General features: G+C 35.0%; 1 protein-coding gene across 1 annotated transcript in view; it reads left to right on the top strand.

Annotated features, from left to right (window-relative positions):
• The window catches only part of LOC136849321 (protein O-mannosyl-transferase tmtc2-like), a 172,459-nt gene extending 148,418 nt beyond the window's left edge, over window positions 1–24,041 (top strand). Inside the window, exons 7-9 of the mRNA XM_067122683.1 lie at window positions 8,077–8,161; window positions 13,602–13,780; window positions 16,090–24,041. Coding sequence (XP_066978784.1) covers window positions 8,077–8,161; window positions 13,602–13,780; window positions 16,090–16,257 — 432 coding nt within the window. The 3' untranslated portion in view covers window positions 16,258–24,041. The remainder of the gene's footprint in view (window positions 1–8,076; window positions 8,162–13,601; window positions 13,781–16,089) is intronic.
• The last annotated feature ends 1,938 nt before the right edge of the window (window positions 24,042–25,979 follow it).

Genomic DNA, 25,979 nt, shown 5'->3' with positions numbered 1-25,979 from the left:
GTAATTACAAGGTCTATACGGATTTACCCAGGGCATTCTGTCTCGTTTAGGCTGGGGTTCAGGGGTAGAAAAACGTAAAAAAAAAAAAAAATTGTAAAAAATTAAAAACTTAAAAAAAAAAAAATAAAGATAACCGGTAATTACGGCGAACTCGATCACGTCAGTTTACGAAATGGCGTGACTTGATATACCATAAAATGGGGAGGGGAAGGGGGGGCAGAGAGGCAGGAGGGGGCTTATGATATCCAGTTTTGGCTAACTCGGGGGCCAAACCCCCCCTTCCCCAGTGACGATGTGAAAGTGAGTGAAACGAATCGGTGTCTTGTTTATATTTATGGGGGGAGGGGGGCAAGGGGGCAAGGGGAAGAAGGGGTCTTGTAATAATATCCAGTTTTGGCTAACTCGGGGGGCCAAATGCCCCTCCTTCCACCCGTGACGATGCGAAAGCGAACGAAACGATTTGGTGTCTTGTTTATATTTATGGGGAAGGGGTGCCAGGGGAGAGGGGAGCCTTCTGATATCCAGTTTTGGCTAACTCGGGGGCCAAAGGCCAACCCCCACCCACCCCCGTGACGATGCGAAAGTGAACGTAACGAATCGGTTATTTTGTTTATATTTACGGGGGAGAGGGGAGGAGGGGGGCTTATAATATCCAGGTTTGGCTAACTCAGGGGCCCAACGCCCCCGCCCCCCGAGCGATGATGCGAAAGTGAACGAAACAAATCGGTGTCTTCTTTATATTTACGGTCATTACCGACGGAGAAAGAGATGAGAAGCAACAAAGAATTGACAGAGAAGGGGAAGAACGAGAGAGAGAGAGAGAGAGAGAGAGAGAGAGAGAGAGAGAGAGAGAGAGAGAGAGAGAGAAAAGAAATTAAAAATGGGGAAAAGAAAAGGACGCAAAAAGGTGAACGGAGGAGAAAGTAAAGACCGGAAAAAGATGGTGATGGAAGGGGAGAAGAAGAAGAAGAAGAAGAAGAAGAAGAAGAAGAAGAAGAAGAAGAAGAAGAAGAAGAAAAAATAATCATAAGAAGAAGAAGAAGAAGAACGAAAAGAAAAAGCGGAGAGCAGGGGAAGACTTGAAAAGAAATATCCGGAGAGGAGAAAGAATGCAGAGATAAAATGAGACGAGAAAACATAAAGAAAGGTGGAACACAAAACGAAAAAAGAAAGTTAATATGATTGTATGAAGAGACATTAAAAGGAAAGGGGTGGTACCAAGTCATGAAGAATATATATATAAAAAAATAAAAATCTGCAATAAATAACGTTTCCCTTTATCGGAGGTAGAAAGCATCAGCTTTTTATACGTATTGATACGTCAATACTTCGTTACTTCATTACGAAAAGAGTGGTAAAGCAACAAGATGATAAATGAGTACGTAGGAAAGGGAGATAAAAAAAAATGGGTTCAGTATTTATCACGATGATGTTGGTTGAGGATTTTTTCTTCTGCGAAACAAGAACCGAAAGACAATAATAAATAGTAACATGGGTAACGAACGAGGGTGAAGCAATGAGAATGATAATTGTATATATATTTCGTATCGTATTTTATTACCCTCTCTCTCTCTCTCTCTCTCTCTCTCTCTCTCTCTCTCTGTATATATATTTATATATATAAATATATACATGCATATATACAGTATATATATACATATATATATATATATATATATATATATATATATATATATATATATATATATATATATATATATATATATATACACACACACACACACACACATATATATATATATATATATATATATATATATATATATATAGAGAGAGAGAGAGAGAGAGAGAGAGAGAGAGAGAGAGAGAGAGAGAGAGAGAGAGAGAGAGAGAGAGAGAGGACTTTCATAAAGAGGAGACACCTCCATCCGTATCTCCACAATCAAGCGTAACGAGAATCATATAACAGCCAACCTGTCATGATCTTTTATGTCTCAGCCACAGTTAACTAATAATCAAATTCAAGGTATTAAGTTATATTTAACAATACGTGTACATCAAACGTTCTTCCTAACGACTCACCCTTAATGCATTGCTTATAGTTTCAATGTATAGGCCTCATACAATCATTTCTGGTATCTTTAATTCTTTTGAATTTCTATAAAACAATTTCTACCCTAATTCTAACTACGTCCTAACACCTATTATCTCACTTGATTGCCAGGCTACAATAAATAAGAAACAAGTAAAAAATGCGCCGAAGTTTCTTCGGTGCAATGGAGTTTTCTGTACAGCCGCTACATCGTATAATCAAGGCCGTCGAAAATAGATCTATCTTTCGGTGGTCTCGGTATAATGCTGTATGAGTCGCCGCCCATGAAACTTTAACCACGGCCTGGTGGTGGCCTGTACTATACCGTTGCCAGATGCACGATTATGGCTAACTTTAACCTCAAATAAAATACAAACAACTGATGATACAGGGCTGCAATCTGGTATGTTTAATGATTGGAGGCTGGATGATCAACATACCAATATCCAGCCCTCTAACCTTAATAGTTTTTAAGATCTGAGAGCGGACAGAAAAAGTGCGGACAGAATAAAGTGCGGACGGACAGACAAAGTCGGCATAACAGATTTCTTCTAGACAAAACCAAAACTAAGAAATATTTCCAGTTGGGAAAATTTCAGTGTATTTAGGCACCACTAACAAACAACTGTTTATAAAAAACACCAAAGTAAATGAGATACTGAACATCAAAAATACAGTATATGTAACGAAAGTAAAAGCGAACATTGGTCATCTACTAAATTGTCATATATGAAGTAAACAGCCAAAACGGGTCCTTAATTCTTACGAAAACTCCCGACGGAAGCTTACTAATATTTCCTAGTTATTTGCTAATCTATAAGGTCGCAAACCTTTGGGTTTCTACCTATAACAAAAATGGGTTAGAAATGTCTTATGATTTAATGATTAATCAACTATCCTTCAACAAGATATTAATTTATCTTAAGAAGATATTCATTTTTCTTAACAAGATATTAATTTTTCTTTGGCTAATACTATCTGAATTCTCTAAAAGATAACATTCGCCCCCCACCCCCAAAAAAAATATCATATATTAAATTTTCATTTCTCAGCACTAAGTACAGTAATAACACCTGAACAATCAATACTGTCAACATAACTGGAATAATAATAATAATAATAATAATAATAATAATAATAATAATAATAATAATAATAATAATAATCGAATTCAACAGGCAGTTGCGCCAACCTCCTTGATCAATAATAATAATAACAGAACAATCAATATTTTCATCATAACTGCAGTATTAACAAAATAAAATAAATAAAAAATAGGTATTTTCGAAATAAGCGACTACAATAATATAAAAAAATAGGTATTTTCGAAATAGCGAGTCCAATAACAAAAAAAATACTTATTTTCGAAACAAGCGAGGACAATAATAATACATAAAAAAATAGTTATTTTCAAAAGAAGTTAGTAAACAAAGCAAAACAACACAACCCATACACAACAAGCTGCCGGACAATATACACACACGCGCGCGCGCTCTCGGGGCCTATTTGAACAAAAGGTTTAGATATTTATTGTGCAAACAATGCAAATAACAGTGTCGAAAGTGAGTGCTTGTCATGCACGCCCTGCGCTCGGATCAAACAGAGTAAAAACAAACACCTCTGACATTTGCAATGGCAAACAACTACTTCATATCAATTGTTAATCCCTCTGCAAACATACCTGAAAAATTATCGATGTGACCGAGAGGTGCAGGAGGAGGAGGAGGAAGAGGAGGACGAAGAGAGGAGGAGAGGAAGAAGAGGAGGAGGAAGGAGGTCAAAAGGAGAGAGAGAGAGAGAGAGAGAGAGAGAGAGAGAGAGAGAGAGAGAGAGAGAGAGAGAGGGGGTGGGGGCTGAGGCCATCAGAGTTTCTCTCGAATAAAGATATGTACAGAGATGTCGTGTTTATATATACACACACACACACACACACATATATATATATATATATATATATATATATATATATATATATATATATATATATATATATATATATATATATATATATATATATATATATATATATATATATATACATAATACAAATCTGAAATCTTTGAGAGAGAGAGAGAGACAAGAGAGAGAGAGAGAGAGAGAGAGAGAGAGAGAGAGAGAGAGAGAGAGAGAGAGAGAGAGAGGGCAGGCCATCAGAATTTCTCTCGAATAAAGATATGTACAGAGATGTCGTGTTTATATATATACACACACGCACACACACACACACATATATATATATATATATATATATATATATATATATATATATATATATATATATATATATATATATATATATATATATATAAAATAGAAACCTGATATCTCTGAGAGAGAGAGAGAGAGAGAGAGAGAGAGAGAGAGAGAGAGAGAGAGAGAGAGAGAGAGAGAGAGAGAGAGAGAGAGAACATATGCCTTCGGAAAATCTCTCGCACCTCTCACGCCGTAAAAGATGTCTTGGAGACGCAGCATCCCAATGTCGTAGGCTAGAAAACTCATCCCGTCTCCCTCACCTTCCTGTTACATAAAAATCCTCTCCATCAAGAAAGAGATCAACGTACGTAGGCCCTAAGATGCGCAGATGCGCAGTACGAGAAATGCGCAATACAAAAAGATTTTTTCCTGCGCGGAGAAAAAATGGATACAGTAAAAGGTGTGTATTTCATATACTCATAAACATACACATACACACACATACATAAGAGGTCTCAGGGTCGGTGTCTTTCTCCCTCTCTCTCCCTGTAGGGTTTTAGAAGGGATACTGCATCTCAAGGGGAGGGAGATAAGAACCTGGAAAGTGTGTGGAAAGAATGGCCTTTTTTTTTATACTGATGAACAATGATTCTTTTTTTCTTTTAGAGGAGAAATGCTTTTCGTTTACACACACACACACACACACACACATATATATATATATATATATATATATATATATATATATATATATATATATATATATATATATATATGTGTGTGTGTGTGTGTGTGTGTGTGTGTATATACATATATATAATGTACACACACACTCACATAAATTACCATGGCACAAAACCTGACTTCCCGAGAACTGAAAGTCTTAACAATTTGTAATTATTCCTTGCACATGTAACAAGCTATTACTTTATAACAGGAGGAAAAATTTCTTTTCAACTTTGTGATATTTTAAAAAAGTTTTTCTCTTATTATGAAAACTTACATTTCGAACTAATTAACCTTCCAGCGAGACAAAAATTAACGTACAAAATAATGAATGTTGAATCTAAATGGCGTAGGAAAATTTGAGTTCATATCACCAGGTAAAAGAAAATTGTTTCCACGTATAATTCTTTTTTTTTTTTTTTTCATCGTCGAAAAATCTTCCATGTAAATGAATCTTATCACCTAACCATTTTTACATCAAGAGAGCTTTTTTTTTTTTACATTTACCAGAGAAACCTGCAAATAACCTTGCATTTCTCCAATTTATAGGATTTTTGTTTATTTACTTTTTGTTGGGGTTTTTTTTTTTTTGGGGAGAAGGTTAGACTGGTGAAACAAGTCAGCTGACTCTTTCCGAAGAACAAGAATACTTCATTAAATATTTGCAAAGATAGTTTTCGTTTAGATTATAACAAAACTACATTGAAAAAAGGCTAATTTAAATATTCGTGAGACACAGAGGACAGCGGTAAATTCCAAATACTTTCTAAGCTCTAAGGCTACAACGTCACAGACAATATGTAAGAATGAGAAGGCTGCAAATCTCTCCCTCAGTCTCCCTTTTTCTCTCCCTTAATCTTTCTCTCCCTGAATCCTTCTCTCTCTCCCTCAGTTTCTCTCCTCTACCTGAATCTTTTTCTCTCTCCCTCACTCTCTCTTTCTCTCCCTGAATCTTTCTCTCTCTCCCTCAATCTCTCTCTTTCTCTCCCTGAATTTTTCTCTCTCCCTGAATCTTTCTCTCTCCCTAAGAGCTGAAACCTTCTGAAGGTCCCCTAAAAAGATCTGGAACCTATCTAAGGTCGCCAAGAAAAAAAGAACTATAACTTATTGTAGATCGTCCAGAAAGAGAGCTTCAACATACAACTCGAAGGGAACCCTTCCCTCACAATTAAAAGCGGCACTTCTTCACTCATTCACACCATTTTGGGATCCATCCAACACCTCCTCCTATCTTCATTGCTACGGCCCCCAACTCTATAACCAGAACTGTCATCGTCAAAGGACATATTTCTTCCCCAAAACAACTAAGAGGAACCAACCCCCCAACAAAAAAGAGAGAGAGAAGAAACATGACCATCTATCTCCATTACAATCTTTTACGGGTGGATCTGCTTATAATGAATACCCATTCAGAAGTAAAATACGAAGCAATTTCATCGCTGTCGTCTTCATCGACTCCAAACGTTTTTCAGTGTAATCAACGAGAGAGAGAGAGAGAGAGAGAGAGAGAGAGAGAGAGAGAGAGAGAGAGAGAGAGAGAGATTAATGATTCATAAAACGTAGAAAAAAGTTATCGATGTGTACCATTACAAAAGGAATTTTCCGGTCACAGTTAATGTATTCTAATATCCTACTCAATCATTTTTTAAGTCTGAATATGCTCCTTATAAATTTCTTCTTCCTTTATCATATATCTAAACTTTTCGCAACGCTACACAATCAATATGTTACTCGAAATACGTTCAAATAATCTATATTTAAAATTAATAAAACCTGGAAAGGGAACAGTCCAAAAGGATATCATTCTGAAGGTGCTTAGTTTGTAAGGTACAGCTCTTGAAATTTACATAAAGGTGTGAGTTATCACCACTTAAAAGTTTATAACAAAAAAAAATCAATAATTATAATTTTATGGATACGATTTTAGCGCGATTTTTTACAACCCTCAAAATTCCAAAATGAAGTGATATCTGACCAGGTATTCTGAAATAAAGTACGATCGTAATGGTAATGATAAAAAATTATTACGAAAATGTGCACATGTAAAGGAATAACCATGTTTATTACAACAAAAATTTTTTTTAATAATCATAATTTTATGGATACGACTTTACAGCGAAAATAAAATTTTTTATAGCTCTCAAAATTCCAAAATGAAATGATACCTGACCAGGTATTCTGAAATAGAGTAAAATTAGTGATAAAAAATTATTATGAAAATGTGCACATACAAAGGAATAACCATGTTTATTTTAATAGTCTATGTTTATAACTGCCGTAATTAATGAGTTAATTTTATCATTCCTGTCTAACATACGTAACAGCTTTTTCAACATTTTTTTATAATTATAAGCGTAATATTCATTAGGTAAACAAACCAGTTTTAATCCCGAAGAATTTCCCAAAGGTTTGGAATACAGCTAAACAACTTAAAACTCCGTAGTATTTCTAATTTATTATATTCTATAATTTACTTAAATTTCTATCTATTTACGAATATTTATTGATTTGTTAACTTATTTTTTTTAATAACTGATCTGTTATTTCTGTATATTCATTTACCTTCTGTACCTTTTGTCAATTGAATACTATATCCTTTAGAAGTTGTGGATATGGTTCACCTTCTGAATAATAATAATAATAATAATAATAATAATAATAATAATAATAATAATCTTTCCATTGAACACCACATTCTTTAGAAGCTATGGTGGGCTTGGTCCATATGGATAGGGTTCATCTTCTGAATAATAATAATAATAATAATAATAATAATAATAATAATAATAATAATAATAATAATCTTTTAATTGAACCCTAGATACTTTAGAAGATGTGGTGGGCTTGTTCCATATGAATAGGGTTCATCTTTTGAATAATAATAATAATAATAATAATAATAATAATAATAATAATAATAATAATAATAATAATAATAAATCGAAAGTCACTGCGTCCTATAAACTACCTACAACATTCTACAGTACACCAGAAGGAAAAATAAAATACTCGGACCCCTCTACACGTACAGGCTGTAAGTAAAATGTAAGTAATGTACATCCTACCACGTTTGGCGTAATAAATATCGCCTCTTCTTCTTCCAGGGTAGCAGAGTGGAGGAGGCTGAGCGCTGGATTCGTAGAGCCGTGGCTCTGGCACCGGACGACCCCCATCCTCACAAACATCTTGGTATGGACTCTATGAGTGTTGTTGTCTCTCTCTCTCTCTCTCTCTCTCTCTCTCTCTCTCTCTCTCTCTCTCTCTCTCTCTCTGTAAAGTCTGCAATTTAGAATTTTAACACGACATGCAAACATCTGACTTCATGTCCATTATTACTCTCTCTCTCTCTCTCTCTCTCTCTCTCTCTCTCTCTCTCTCTCTCTCTGTGTGTGTGTGTGTGTGTGTGTGTGAGTGAGTGTGTTTAAATCTGTCACTTGATAAGTCTGTAATTTATCATTTTAACACGATATACAAACATCTGACTTCATCTCTCTCTCATTCTTTCTCTCTCTCCCCATGCTTAATCTGTCACTCTATAAAGTCTGCAATTTAGAATTTTAACACGATATACAAAAATCTGATTTCATGTCTATTATTACTCTCTCTCTCTCTCTCTCTCTCTCTCTCTCTCCGTGTGTGTGTTTAAGTCTGTAATTTAGAATTTTACTGTCAAAGCTAAACATAATAAGGAAACATTCTGATATGGAATCCATGGCTATAATTCTCTCTCTCTCTCTCTCTCTCTCTCTCTCTCTCTCTCTCTCTCTCTCTCTCTCTCTCTCTCTCTCTCTCTCTGCTTAAATCTGTCAGTCGATAACTTCTGTAATTTAGATTTTAACTATAAAAGATTAACACAATATACAAACGACATGGCATGAAATCAATGACTGTTATCACTCTCTCTCTCTCTCTCTCTCTCTCTCTCTCTCTCTCTCTCTCTCTCGCTTAACTTTATCACTCGTTGAAGTCTGTAATTTAGATTTTAATTATAAAAGCTAAACAATATACAAAACACGTTTTGGCCATGATTTAATTACCAATTCATCACTACGTGAATTTAAGTTTATTATTATTATTATTATTATTATTATTATTATTATTATTATTATAAGACAAGCTGTAACCCTGCTTGGAAATACAGTGTTGAAAGCCTAAGGCCCCAATACGGAAAGCAGCCCAATACAGAATATTAAATCGAGAACTCAATAATAAAATATGAATGAGAAATAACGCAGAAAAACAAATGAGATTCAAAACACCTAAGAAAAATAGCACAGTAAGATAAATAAGACAAATAACAATTAAACTGTAACATGAAAATCATTACTAAAAAATAAATCGAGTTTTCTGTACAGTCGCTACAGCGTATAATCAAGGCCACCGAAAACAGATCTATCTATGGATGGTCTCGGTATAATGCTATATGAGCCACGGCCCATGAAACTTTAACCATGGCCCGGTGGTGGCCTGGCCTATATCGTTGCCAGGCGCACGATTATGGCTAACTTTAACCTTAAATAAAATGAAAATTACTGAAACTAGAGGGCTGTAATTTGGTATGTTTGATGAGTAGAGGGTAGATGATCAACATACAAATTTGCAGCCCTCTAGCCGCAGTAGTTTTATTGATCTGAGAGTGGACAGAATGTGCGGACGGATAGACAATTCAGGCACAATAATTTCCTTTTCAGAAAACTAAAAAATAAAAGCATTTGCACCAAATTTTAACTGCTGGAGTTCCAAAGAATCAATTACAGGACTGTCAAAAATCACAGGAAAATTAAAAGGAATAAAATTCTAGAAATGAAATGAAAAAAAAAACTTTAAATAATATATTCCAAAAGCAAGAACACCAATTCGAAGGCAAATATGACCATACCCCTTTTGCCTAGACGAAAAGAAGAAAAAATAAAGAGGACTGGAACATAAAAAAATAGTAATAAAAAAAAAGGAAATAGGGTGCAGGAGATCAGAAAGCAGTTGTGTGGTATTGAGGCGAGCAGAGGCGAGCAGACACACCAGAGTAGGGACAGAGAGGAGAGCAAAGCACAGCACAGAGAGAGAGAGAGAGAGAGAGAGAGAGAGAGAGAGAGAGAGAGAGAGCAAGGGTCCATCCGAATCATTAATTCCTCTTCACATACTACGAATATATTCAGACCTAGGCGAGTGTGTGTGCTGAACTTAGATAAGTGGATTAATAGGGATGGGGGGTGTAAAAGAAAAAAAAAAAAGGAAATCCGCGAAGACCCTGGAGGCGGAGGCGGAGCCGGACGGACGTGCTTGTGCCTCAAGGAGAGAGAGTAAGAGAGATTTGGGGCAATTAAACCCCGACTGGATTTAGTACCTCGTTAAATCAGCGCTTGCTCATTAAGGTTTTATTAATATGCAGATGAGTTTCCGTATATTTACATTTTAGCGTGTGTTACGCTCCCGGATCTAACACTGGGAGGAAAATGCCCCGGATCTCATTTGAATGCAAAGTGAGAGCCGGGGGGTTCCCCCACCCCCGCGCCATCCCCGTTACATACATACGCATGTGACTACCACGGGGGATTATCATTGTTATGGGATGATCCCGAACGGATGGAATGAATCTGGTGGTCCGCCTGAGAGCGCGGACGGGGGAGCCTTTGCGTCATCTCTCTCTCTCTCTCTCTCTCTCTCTCTCTCTCTCTCTCTCTCTCTCTCTCGGGGTTTGTGGGGAAATGCAATTTTGGGTGTATCACGGATATCGAAATGGAGATGACACATATTTTATGTCTGAATGGCGTTATTCTCTCTCTCTCTCTCTCTCTCTCTCTCTCTCTCTCTCTCTCTCTCTCTCTCTCTCTCTCTCTCTCTCGGGAGAGAGGAAGGGAGAGAAAGTAATTGAAATAAGAGTTAACAGTGATAATATTATCACTGATAGTAGGCTAGTAATATGTAGTTTTTCAGGTAACAGAAACGGTAGAAAACGCTCTCTCTCTCTCTCTCTCTCTCTCTCTCTCTCTCTCTCTCTCTCTCTCTCTCTCTCTCTCTCTTGAGAAAGTATTCTAAATAATTAATAACAATGATAACATCATATTTGACAGTTGCATGTAGTTTTTGAGGTAAATCTTTTAGGAAAATAACCATTTTTATACAATAACAAAGAAATCATAAAAAAATATAAGAACAACATTAACATATCGTAATTAAAAGCTTAAGATGACCTTAAAAAAACTTCAGAAAAACAGCAAATCAAAACAAACATTTACAATAAACAGCTGGAGAAAACAAAGAAAAAAATATCAACAAGGGCAACGCAACAAAAAAAATAATAAGAGTAACATGAAACCGCAGAAATTAAAGCTTAAGATGCACGTAAAAACAACGGTCAAACAGCACATTAAACTGCACTTTTAGATAAACAACAGGAGGAAGCCAAACAAAAGACAGCAAGTCATAACATGCCAGGGGAAAAAAAACCAACAGGTAATTAACACTTCTGAGAACGCATCAATAAGCTTAAAACATGTGAGGTGCCCCGAAGCCATGCTTACGACACTCGGCGTCAGGGCGTGGAACACACTCTTTCAAAAGACGGGACTCGAGGATAAGAACTCTTTTGCCGCTGCTAATAGCCTTGTCAGGGGAAAGAAAACCTTTTGGGTGTAATGGGATGGGAAGGTTGCGTATCACAATTCTACCAAAGGTCGTCGTGAAAAAGAAGTGACAAAGTCACGGATGATTTTATTTCACTTTTCTTAAAAGTCTCGAGATGGGAATTGTAAAAATATATATAATGAAGACTTGTACATCTGACAGTTCTTCAGTAAAACTATATATATTCTTTTTGACATGTTGACAAAGGTACAAGACTTAATGATATAGATTTTTATCGTAAGAAAGTCATGGAAGCCTTAGTGTTTATTTCACTCTTATTTTCTAAGATCAAGTAATGGAAAATGTAAAAATGTATATCATTAAGACTTCTACCTTTGTCAGCTCTTCAATCAAACTATTTTTTATTGAAAAGCTGACAAAGGTACAAGGCTTAATGATATACATATATATATATATATATATATATATATATATATATATATATATATATTTATATATATATATATATATATATATATATATATATATATATATATATATATATATATATATATATATATATATATATATAGTTTTACAACTTCCATTTTCTACCTTTGTCAGCTTTTCAATAAAACTACTTACCTTCTATTGACAAGTTGACATAATCACAAGTCTTAATGATATATACTTTTACATTTTCCATTCGAGATTTTAAAGAGTGAAATAAAAAAAACCATGGCGTTTACGATTATATCAAAGCAAAAGTAATGAAGAAAATATGGACATCAACAGAACGAGCCACGTCTCCATTGTTACATTTGACTTTTAATCAAACATTTCCCTACACAGAACTTTTACGAGTTACTCCTTTATTACAAATGTAAAACTGAGTCTTGCAAATTAATTTGTTATTGTACTCAAAAAATAACATCGAGACACAGTTCTAGGCCAAAACCCACTGTCATTGTTACTGAGGAATCTTCACGTACAACCCTTTGGAACAAGCCAGCAAGCTATGAAGGTTATAAGCAAGCCTGCACAGCATAGAAAATCTGCAAGCGAAAATGGGAAAGAACAAAGACAATTCGTAGCGTTAGAGTAAAACTAAATATATACAAAGATAAACAATTAAAAACTAAAACAATAAACAAAGGCCATCATGGAAACATATCCACGGACTTTACAAAGCCATGGCAAAAGGCTATAGCAGAACCATGCTTTGAAAACAGTACCCACTCCTGACAAGCCCCAGGCACCACAAATATAGTAGTGCCAATTCGCCAATCTATAAAGTAAAAAGTAAAAGAAACAAGTAAAAAATTCACCTAAGTTTCTTTGGCGTAATCGAGTTTTCTGTACAGCGTAAAATGCTGTATGAAACTCTCAGCCACAGCCCGGTGTTGGCCTGTGTTGTTGGCACCTATAGCGGCACCAGGCGCACGATCATGGCTAACTTTAGCCTTAAATAAAATAAAAAGTACTGAGGCTAGAGGGCTGCAATTTGGTACGTTTGATGATTGTAGGGTGGATGATCAGCATACCAATTCGCAGACCTCTAGCCTCAGTAGTTTTTAAGATCTGATGGCGGACAAAAAGCCATCTCAATAGCTTTCTTTTACAAAAACTAAAAAGGAATGTGTAGTTGCTTTAATAGGAGTGCAAAAGCTGCTCATATCAGTGCACGCTTTCATATTTATCAGCTGAAGATTATGGAATGTTACTCTCTTCAAAATTCATGTTCGAAATAGAACCCCTACATATTTGGAATCTACCAAAACACCACATGCAATGCCTATGTTTGATTGACTGCTACAGCAAATGATTTTATCACATTCTTTGACCCCATATCATCTTCTGTTATCTCTGGTAAATTTATTCCTAACCAACGGATTTCAATAGGCTTTGGTGTCATCCATCAGTACCTGACATTCTTTAACATGTTGATATTCAGACTGCCTCTATCTCAACTTAAGAAGTAAATATATTCAAATAAAAATAATCAATCTTGTACCATTCACTCACCATGGACTAGAAGACTCACACTTTGCCCTTCAACCAACAGCTCAATTACTCCTGGAACAAGAGCGCCTGGAAGAGGCCGTGGAAGCCTGGCTGAAGGTGGTACTCCTGGATCCCAAAGACCACACGGCGGCATTCAACGCCGCCACTGCCTTAAGACTCGCTGGCAAGAACCAACTGGCTGAGACCTTCTACAGGAGAGCTGTCAAGTTACAGCCAAAGGTAAGGGGGAAGAACTTGTGACGTAGGTGAATGATCAGTTGTACTCTTACCGTATATGACACCAAGGAGCCTGTATTTAATTTTCAATTTCATGACTGATTGATTGATCGTGGCTAATAAAACTGGCGTCACAATATGTAGGTTACTGAAATTATCAACAAAGTTTCTCTGAGGTTCAAGGGAAGATTAGGAGCCTAACATTTTAATTTTTTACTGATATTTCTATTTATTTATTTTTCAGTTTGTTAATTTACCTGTTTTTCGAATAAATGATCTCTTCTTTCTGTATTTCCTACCTTCTGATACTTCTTTCTAATGAACACCTAATAGTCTTTGGAAGCTTGAATTTCAAGTCAATGGCACCTGTGGTGCGCTTGTTTCATATGAATAGGGCTCATCTTCTGTATACCAGCTGTTATTCAATTACGCAGTTTTTTAAATTACTTAAAACCAGTCAGTTCTGGAAATACTTGGTCGTCCTAATTACTGTTTGGTCTCAACCCGATACAAGCTATATGATTAGAAGCTTAACTGATCACTGCACATATGAGATAAGCATTAACAAAGAAGGTCCACAGCTCTTGGTGGCGAAGAATTTCTCCGATTTTAAGCCTTCTGGGGACTGTGGTAAGTAAAAGACCACCCCCCCTTTTTTTTTAGAAGAATAAATATTTAGTTTTCTCGCTCAAAAAAATATCGAAGGACATTAGGGTGACCTTATATCAATTTCTACAAAGAAACATAATTGTTTTTAAGATTCTGGAGTAAGAGTAATTTAACCTCCGTCAGCGCACTTCACGTGGTGCACTGGTACGCATTACTTAAGGTTCTTTGCGGCGTCCCTTCGGTCCCTAGCTGCAACCCCTTCCGTTCCTTTTACCTAACCTCCTTTCACATTCTCTTTCTTCCATCTTACTTTCCACCCTCTCCTAACAAGTGATTCACAGTGCAACTGCTTTGAGGTTTTCCTCCTGCTGCACCTTTCAAACTTCTACTGTCAATGTCCGTTTCAGCGCTGAATGATCTCATTGGTCTCAGTGCTTGGCCTCTGGCCTAAATTCTACATCCAGTTCAGTTCAACTCAACTCCGCTAGGAGAAGAGAAAGGAAATAAGCTGTACCATTCCTGTAAGTAACACAATAGAAGACGTCTCCCTTAGGGGATAATTAAGCTGGCCAAGACTGGATCTCGAAGAAAATATAAATACAAGATTCCTAATCGTATTACTAAACTCAAAACTCAGTAGCAAACAAGGGTTCATGTATAAAACTTTACACGAACCCCGTTTCCAATGAACTCTGGGCGCGGTAATAGGATTAGAAATCCTGTATATTGAAGTTCTTTGAGATCCAGTCTTGGTTAGTTTAATTAGACCACTATGGGAGACTTTTCATTTATGCAGGGAGAGCACAGCTTATTACTTTCTACTTTCTTATAACGTAGGTTAAATTAAGGTTTATTTACGTACCTCGGCCTCCACAACGATTAGAAACTTTCTTTATAAAAACATACCCATACACGCAGTGGTTACTCACGTTTCTAATCTGACAGAATATATCGGGTTGAGACCAAACAATAATTAGGAAGACCAAGCATTTCTCGACAGGATTTTTTTTTCCAAAATTGTTTGAAAACAGCGTGACTGAATAATAGCTAGAATACTTACAGAAAGTTATAGTTACTGTACTATAACTACTGTACTACATATAACTACTAGGTTCCAAATCTCCTCTTGAACCTCAGAAAAACTGTGTTAATGATTTCATTAAACTGAAAATCAACCACTGATGCGTTGGAGTGCAATGATTCGAGAGTTCAAATAAATTTAAAAGCTATTGAGTTTGACCTCAAAAGACTAGCAATATATATATATATATATATATATATATATATATATATATATATATATATATATATATATAAATGTATGTATGTATGTATATATATACACACGTATATATACATATACTCATATATGTGTATGTGTGTATATATATATATTATGTATATATATATATATATATATATATATATATATATATATATATATATATATATATATATATATATATATATATATAGTTTGATAAACTATAAGTAAATACACACATAAAACAGTATGGAATTCATAGTACATTGCCATCAAATTCTTAATAGGGAATGCTGTTTTCTTTACCTTTAATTAATAAAAAAAAACTACACTAACATAAAACATATTCAAGTCCCAAATATACTAAATGAACACCCCTCCCCTCCCCCATACCGTCCCAACAACTAAATTCATCACCTTTCTCCCCCTCAAAAAACAGGACGTAGCCAGCCAGCGCAACCTGGGCGCCATTCTCCACCTGAACGGGAAGCTCGACGAAGCCAGGAGACACTACGAAGAGGCCTTAGCGCTCTCCCCAGGGGACCCCCAGACCACAATCAATCTCCAGAGGCTTCGGGCCCTCCTTGCTAAGAAGGGCATATCGTGAGAGGTCTCCTGACGACGCCCGAAAGAAGGTATCGATTGAATGTCCCCACGCGCCGGCAACTCTTAACAAGATGGACAACGGAACAAGAGGAAAATAAATATAGAAAATGAATGAGGAAAATACATAGAAAAACGAACGAATGGGATTATTATGAATGATGGGAGAAGATTCATGTCAAATACTGAAAAATATTCTTAAGACTGACTGGCCGGCTCTTAAACAACTCTCAACGAGAAAGGTAACGAAACGATAGGAAAAACAGAAAAATGAATAGGATTATCATGAATGATGGAGAAGATTTGTTTCAAATCTGCAAAACGTGGTTTACAAGAATGACTGGCCGAGTCTTAAAGGATTGAAGTTTATTTCACATGCGTCCACAGACCTCTACAAAATGAACGAGTGAATCCATCGTGTATAACTGACCAAAACATTTGTCATTTTTTCCCCTATTGGTCATTTCAATTCGTCAGTGATTAAGGAATAGTGAGTGACCTTAACGTCATACTATACGCAATGTTGCCTGAATGCAAAGTGCAATATTGTTTTTTCATAATAGTTTTTCAACTCCTACGAAGCGGAGTCATCGGCCTTCCGAAGAGGTAGTGGAATATTTTGATATTTGCACCTTTTAATTAAACATTAATAATTAACACTAATAACAACTTCATCAACGAACCCTACCGGTAATTCATGATCTGTTATCATCATTCCATCACAAAACACTCTTGCTAATCTTACACCAAACGAAAATATCCTTTCTTTAAGCGAATAAAAAAAAAATGTCAAGAAAATGTTACTACAAAGTCTCACGGTATTCACACGAAAATAAATTTTAAAAAGAAGCTGTACAGCAGAGCAACTAGAAATAGAACTTGCACGTTTTCTATCAATCTATCAATCCTTTTTTTCGTTCGTAGTTCAAAAGAAACGGATCTAAGACCAGATTACAAGACGGAATAAAAAAGCGATCAAGGTGCTTTTATTTAGTTTTTTTTTTTTTTTTTTTTGCTAAAAAATCGTTCGGCGTCGAGTGACACCATATAGAGAATAGTGCTAAATGACTTTTCACTTTTGAAAGTCGAGCCTCTCACTATTTTCTGACCCAAGTATTTTTGCATAAAATGATATATATATAAACTCAAAAATATTTAGTTTCCGTTAGCGTTGCCAGAGACTGCGTTAAATAACTGTCGAGAAGGAAAATAAAGGAAAGCGATCAATCAATATAAAGTTCGGAAGTAAAGATAGTTGTTCAAGTGAGAAGACCTTAGGTATATAAAAAAAAAATAAACTAAATTAAAAACAAACAGTACTAGATGCTGCAAAAAAATTTAAAAAATACCTCGACGAAACCATTTTTCCAAATATACTGACCAACAACAATATTTATATTATAAAAAGGTTAATAATTATAATTACTAGATGCTGCAAAAAATGTTTTTAAAAATATCGACAAAACTATTTTCCGAATGTATAGTGACCAACAATAATATTTATATTATGGAAAGAATCATTATAATTACTAGATACTGCAAAAAAAAATGTTTTTAAAAATATCGACGAAACTATTTTCCAAATATACTGACCAACAACGTTATTTATATTACAAAAAGGCTAATAATTATAATTACCAGATGCTGCTAAAGAAAATAATTACCTGGACGAAACTATTCTCCAAATATACCAACAACAAAAACATTTATATTATAGAAAGGTAAATAACTACATAGAAAGGTTATAGGCTCCGCGTTCGAACATCCAGAGACAAGAGCTACGATAGCGTTCAGTGTCTATACCGTAAAAAATGAAGAATTAGAACGACGTGCGAAAAATAATAATAATAATAATAATAAAAAAAAGAAAACGTTATTTTTGTCGCAAGAGAAGAAAGAGATGACATGAATTCCGTACCTGCATATCAGCTGAGAAAGCTTTATCTGCTCTATTTATTTTCTTAAAAATATATATATATAATTTCTTAAAAAAAAAAAAGAATAATTATTTTGTACATACAATGATCTTTACGATATTATTGAATTCATTTAATTTCAAATTATATATATATATAAACTATATATATAGGAATTTACTCTAAGTCATAAACTATATATACATACAACCATATTCACTATCTTTTTAAATATACATAGGTATATGCATATATTTTTTTTCCTTTTTTTGTAGAATATGCAGCGGTACTTTTTAAACCCCGTGAGGTCTATAAAGCCTTCGAAAGCATTCACTGATTTCCATATTCTACATTCCATGAAAAAAACCTAAGTATTCATCATGCAATCGCCTTTTTGATAAATTCATTAAAGTTAATTTTGTGTCAGGGACGCAAATTTCCTTTCTCGCAATACAATGATTCGCTGCCATTCCACTGAATACATTCCGCCTTTTTCTCTCATTCAACTTTAAAAGAAATTGCTCTCTCTCTCTCTCTCTCTCTCTCTCTCTCTCTCTCTCTCTCTCTCTCTCTCTCGTCCGTTACAGAGACACTGCCAATGTTTGTAAATTACACATTTCACAATCAGAGACAAACTGCAGTTTCTTAAACCACCAGACGCATTTTAATTGTTAACTACTTTTGGCATTCATTGATTGACTTACGGCTACTAAAACTGGCGTCACAACACCTAGGTTATTGACACAAGCATCGATAAAGCCATGTAAGTGCATCAATACATAATATACATCCATATAACATACATAAATTGGCAAGCGTACATTGACACAAGTGTCAATACAGCCATGCATCAATACATAATATACATCCATCCAGCATACATAAATTGCCGTACATATATTGATACACGTATCAATACAGCAATGTATCAATACATAATATACATCCGTCTAACATACATAAAATGACATACATATATTGGCACAAGTATCAATAGAGCCATTATCAATACACACACTGAATATCCATCTAACAGGCGTAAATGCAGGGATACACAAAAATCTCAACTTCTCCATTCCAGGGGTCCTTTATTCATCACACAGTTGGACTGCGGAACAGTCTCCCTACTGAGGACGCTGTGCAATTGGAACTTCAAAAAGTTCAAGCGAAGATGCAATGCATTACTAACCTAATGCTATTCTTCTTGCATTGTAATACATTTGTATCTATTTATTAATTTATTCTTTTTAATAAGTGAGATCTCTTCTTTCTGTATTTCCCTTTACCTCCTTACCTAACTTCCGAATAACCAGCGTAATATTCTTTGGAAGCTTGAATGTCAAGTCTATGGCTCCTATGGTGGGCTTGTTCCGTATGAATAGGGTTCATCTTCTGAATAATAATATAATAATAATAATAATAATAATAATAATAATAATAATAATAATAATAATAATAATAATAGCACAGATAAACACGCACACACACACAGTCAGTCATTCCCCAAAACAGGAGGAGTAGGAGGGTGGAACCCGGGCCAAAATCACGTTCGCCCCAGCGAATTTCTGTTACTTTTCCGGCGGCTGAGAGGAGCAATCTGGTCATTGCAGGGGTTAACCTGAGAGTGAAAGAAGTTTGTTTTTCCGGCCCTTAAACGAAGGAACGACAGCCGGGGTCCAATCACCCGACAGCTTTTATGAGACTAATCCGAAGGGGAAACTCGAGGGAAAACTTTCCTTCGAACACCATAAAGGAATCGGCTGATAACTTACAAAATTGTCGTCACTTCATATTTTATTTTTTTATTTTTTAGCTCCCAAAAAACTTAATTCTTCTTCTCGGTTAGAAAGGGTTCCAGTTGGATACTCGAAGTTTTCGTTTATCTTTCTTTTGGGGGAGGGAAAGTTGCGTTTCAAAGCGCTTGGAAGAATGAAAAAAAAAGAAAGCTGTTGATGAAATCTGTGATTCTGCTTTCATGTGATAACAGCTTACTCTTGAAAGTTTTTATTTTTTCTATTCTCTTTTTCTCTTTCTCTCTCTCCATTCCAAACCAACCGTATGAGAAACGGAAAAAAAGCGTTCCTGATTAATATAAATTTTTTACTTTCATATTTCTACGGTTTCAGAGTACAATCTTATTTCATCATATTCCACTAATTACGTATAAAATACCTAAGAGAATGATTACCAAAGATTCCGTAGCATTTGATAAGAATATATTTGAACTTTACCAAAGACTGATCCCAATGATGATGCTAGAAAAAAAATTAGAAAAAAAATGTATTTGCAAAGTTGTGACTTATTATACTTTACGTATTATCATGTCAACGAAATAATTGTGAATCTGTCAATTAAAACGTAAGGAAATATATCATTATATAGTCATAAGAATAAATTACTTCCTTCTGACTTTCTGACTCGAACTTTAACAAAACAAAAAAATCTTTGTGTTTCACTAGTTTTATACAGGTGAATCAACTGTCAATTCTGTGCATCAACTGTCAATTCTGTGAATCTACTGTCAATTCAGTTTTAAACAGGTGAATGAAATGTCAATTCAGTTTTAAACAGATGAATCAACTGTCAATTCTGTGAATTTCCTGTCAATTCTGTTTTGAACATGTGAATTAATTGTCAGTTCTGTTTGAAACTGGGAATCAACTGTCAATATTGTTTTAAACAGGTGAATCAACTGTCAATTCTGTTTTGGACAGGTGAATTAACTGTCAATTCTGTTTTGAACAGGTGAATCAACTGTCAACCTGTCAGTTACATTTTAAACATGTGAATCAGCTGTCAATTCTGTTTTGGACAAGTGACTCAACTGTCAATTCTGTTCTGAACAGGTGAATCAATTGTCAATTCTGTTTAGGACAGGTGAATCAACTGCCAATTCTGTTTTTTGTCAAACAGATGAATCAACTGTCAACCTGTCAATTCTATTTCAAACAGGTGAATCAAATGTCAATTCTGTATTGAGCAGGTGAAACCACTATCAATTCTGTCAATTCTATTTTACATAGGTGAATGAACTGTCAACCCTATTTTAATCAGTGAATCAACTGTCAATCTGTCAATTCTGTCATAAAACAGGTGAATCAACTGTCAATTCTGTTCTACGTCGTTAAGGTTGTATTATCCTCTTATAAGATCATCACCATAACACGAACCATCATCAAAGGAGTTTTCACTATCATTCATCGCAGCCACCATACTGTATGGTGTCGCCTGCCGTCATCGCCATCATCCCATGAAGAACTGTGAAATGTGACGTTTTCATAACTGTAACCATACCGTATGGATGTGATTATCCCCTTTGTACATAAGTGTACTATAAACATAATCCAGTCAACCCCCTTCCCCGCCCCCTTATTATTACTATCGCAAGGTATGTCGTCAATATGTCAATTCAAGGTCCACAGTATTGTAAACAGAACATCTGTAAGAAAACTCTCGCTTTCTCACTCTCACTGTGTCTCTCTCTCTCTTTCTATGGGAGACCTCTACGCTCCTTCTGCAGTGTCCTACAGTGTCGAAAGGTGTGTTCAGGCTTGTTGAGAGGGACGAGAGATATATACTAAAACAAAAGAAAATGAGGAGAATTTTGTGAAGTATATAAAAAGCGAAAAGGAGGAGAATTTTATTTACAGCATTTTAATAACTACAGGAACCAGAAAACGAGACTTTATAAAAAGTATATGTATTGTCAATTTACTAACTGTCTTATTTGCCATTCATACACCACTAAAAAATATAGTGGAGGCCATTTACTATAATCAGTTCTTGCCTCTACCTTCCTCTGGACAAAGAAAAGAATCGTTTTCGGAGAACTCAAATGGATATTGAACCCACAAGCGATGACAAAACGTGGCAATATTCCTTACGGAGTTCTGCAACAAAGCGAAAGATGAAACTTGTGAAAATGTTCTCCTCTCAAGAATAGAGCCTTGTGAAATGTTCACGGGGGACTCTGAAGTTCCTCCGAGCTAATGTACATGTGTATGAGTACATGTTATTCGGGCAACCACTCGTTGTTTCCTACATTCAAGACATTTCTCACGGTCGTTTTTGATTTTCACTTTTCAATCGTTTGTTCGGATTTGCCTTCTCTCCCTTTCCCCTTCCCCTCCCCTTCCATTCCCTTCTGCCTTCTCCCCCTCTATTCCAACCTCCTCCCCCTCACCTACAGGACTTTCATTTCCTCGCTAAGGATTTTTCCTTGTGTATAATTTCCCGAGGGGTGCAGACGTGCGCAGCACGTGCCCGCTTCAAAATTGGAGGATGAAAATAATTCATCAGGAAATTTACCCTTCCCGAATATATGCATAATTGAAATCTGTTCTTGCTATACTCTCTCTCTCTCTCTCTCTCTCTCTCTCTCTCTCTCTCTCTCTCTCTCTCTCCGGTATCACTTTCTGGAGCGACGCACCAATGCTGCCCACATACCCCATCCCCCCAAAAAAAAAAAAACACTATCTCGTCCTCTCCCATCTGAAATGTGCCTAAGCTTCTTACAAATGAAAAAGGAAAAAAAAGAGAACTTGTTCCTTATCTCGAATTTTCAATTGACTTTTTCCTCTTCTTCATTTCCTTCACAAACTGGGTGATGAGCGCTGATAAATTTGTCGTGTCTTGATGTTAAACATGAGTCTGAGAAAAAATATAGAACTTGATGAATGCTAAAAAAAAAATGAGTGAGAAAAAAACAGTGCTTGATGATATGTTACAAAAATTCTGAGAAAAATATAGAATTTGATGATATGTTAAAGAGTCTGGGAAAAAGATAGAACTTGATGATACGTTAAAAAAGTCTGAGGAAAAGATAAAACTTGATGATATGTTAAAAAGGGTCTGAGAAACAGATAGAACTTGATGATATGTTACAAAAAGTCTGAGAAAAAAGTTAGAACTTCATGATATGTTAAAAAGGCTATCAGAAAAAGAAAAAAAAACTTGATTATACCAACTATGCTTGACCAGGACTGCAACGTGAAGTGAGAGACATGAACTAAGATATATATACGTAATATACATATGCATACACCCACGCATTCTAAGAACTGAAAAATGTATTTTAAGCTGCAAGTTTGGCTATGAATGCCAACAACTGTATTTGTACTCAGATGGTAGACCTGTGAATCGGAAGGTTCAGTAACTATGGAAGAAAGACGAAAGCATTCACCACAAAACGTAATATTCTTATCGTCTTTGGTACGTGTCTTTTTGGGTAAAAATATATATTAATGATTACTTCCATAATGTTACTCTGGATACTTATAACCAAAACTAAATACGCAAATAAATAAATAAAATAAAGAAAGCCAGACTCTAATAAAATCGAAGAAATTATGTTACAAAGAAAACGAAAGGTCTCTTAGGGCTTGAATTATCCAAGAAAACTTTATTGACAAAAAATAGACCTCAGAAACATATTTGATGTAATCGCTTGTAGAATGTTCCTTGACACTACAGTAATTACATCAAGAAAGCACAGGCAAATTGCCATAGGTTAAAGAACCACATTCATATCTACATTTTATTAAAACCATCTCTTCAGCGAAAAGCGACCTTCACCTTTTAACAATACAAGGAAATGAAAAATAGAAAAAAAAAATATTAACCCGCTTTCGAAAAAGTCATTGAAATGACGACGTAAGGCAAGTGTATAACTGTTCCTTTTTTTTTACTTTATTTTTTTTCCTTCCCATTTCTCGTCTCCTTTTTTCCGTTTTCTCTTTTCCTCCCCAAATCGCCGTCGGCAACCAGTATTATGCCAATTGTATTACTCATTGATGTTTCAATCCAGATAAACCATGTGCCGAGAATAGTGATATGTTATCATCTATATCAAATATAATACGTGTTCATTACAGTGGCGTTGTTTCATTCATCCTCTGATAAACGTTTTGAATGGAATATCAAATTTAGGCCAGGGGCCAAGCTCTAGAACCTACGAGGTCATTCAGCGCTGAAAACGAAATTGAAAGTAAAAAGGTTTGAAAGGCGTAACAGAAGGAAAACCTCGCAGCTGCGCTATTAACCGACGGCATTACCCTCCTACGGGGTTTGATAAGCTCTTAAGAAGTTGTATACTAAAGGTGCACAAAGGTGTATAAGTACACAGGTGTAAGAAACCTCTTGAGACGCCCTCAAGAACGGGGCAATTGGAACACATTGCATTTTCAACCTTGGCTGAACATCAAAGAGCCAAGAAATAAAATGGAAACGAGGCGGAAAGTCTGACCAAACAAAGTGGGAAGGACTTGTAGAGGGAAGATCCAGAAGGGAGAACTTAACGCCTGGGACAGTCCTTCATATATATATATATATATATATATATATATATATATATATATATATATATATATATATATATATATATATATATATATATATATATATATATATATATATATATATATATATATATATATATATACCATATATATATATATATATATATATATATATATATATATACGTATATAAATAGTGCACCAGTACCTGACCAGTACCTGAAGAAGACTATATGTCTTCGAATGCTTTGTACTGTGTAGATGAAGGAATCCGGGATGTAAACCATCCCTTCTTACTGAAGCCTAATAAGAGTACTAAGAATACATATACACAGTGAAATTATATTATATATATATATATATATATATATATATATATATATATATATATATATAATATATATATATATATATATATATATATATATATATATATATATATATATAATATACAACATATATATATACCTGAGAAACAATATCACTACCCAAGCCCCAACTACATGCGTCTTAAGAATAAGTCTATTACCTTTACTTTCTGCATATTTTAACAATCTGCCACTTCGCCTAAGGCGTACTGAAATGATAATAAATACTTAATAATATTCCAAAATCACCATAAAGCAAATGCCGGTTTTAATTGTGCAAATGTTCAATACTTTCATACTTTCCGTAATGCGTGACTTTTTGCTCATAACTTATTCATTCTTCTGAATTATGAATCTTTACCCCTAAAGCCTTTTATAAATGGCCAACGGAGAGAGGGTTCAAGGAAACGAACCGAGTTATATCAAAGCGGAGGAAATTTAATACAAAGACTTCCCAAGTGAAAAGTTAAACCTCTTTTGTAGGAGAAATATGATAAGCGAGAGAGAGATTCTCTTAGCTCGGAGTACTAAAAGATGTCGCTTAAACCGTTTAGACTTTCTCAAAGTGAAGATGAAGAGTTTGAGAAAATTACTTCAAAAACTGACGCTGCTTTTATCAATCAACGGAAGGAACTGAATTTGTATTTGTAGGTCAATAAATTACATGAGAGTTTTATTGGAAAATTGTAAACATGACTTTTCTTGAGCTGCCACTTACTTTTGCTTTTAAATCACCTAGCACAACCACACATACATATAGCTGTGTATCAAGTTATGAATGGTATATACACAAGCATATATAGATTTAGATTAATATACATAAATGCCAAAAAATATGTATTTGCATGTGTATAGTATGTATAAATGTTAAATATATAGATAAACATGACCATATATAGAAGTGCACATGATCTATCTATCAAGCTACCAATCTATATATATATATATATATATATATATATATATATATATATATATATATATATATATATATATATATATATATAATGGAATATAAAAGCAGTTGCTAGGGGTCTATAAAGCAGGTCGACCTACTAGAGGACACAATCAAATTCTCTCTCTCTCTCTCTCTCTCTCTCTCTCTCTCTCTCTCTCTCTCTCTCTCTCTCTCTCTCTCTCTCTCTC

The sequence above is a fragment of the Macrobrachium rosenbergii genome, chromosome 20, assembly GCF_040412425.1.
Source record: "Macrobrachium rosenbergii isolate ZJJX-2024 chromosome 20, ASM4041242v1, whole genome shotgun sequence".
Taxonomy (NCBI): Eukaryota; Metazoa; Arthropoda; class Malacostraca; order Decapoda; family Palaemonidae; genus Macrobrachium; species Macrobrachium rosenbergii.
The sequence above is the reverse complement of the archived record's forward strand: the minus strand, read 5'-3'. Positions and strand labels throughout refer to the sequence as shown.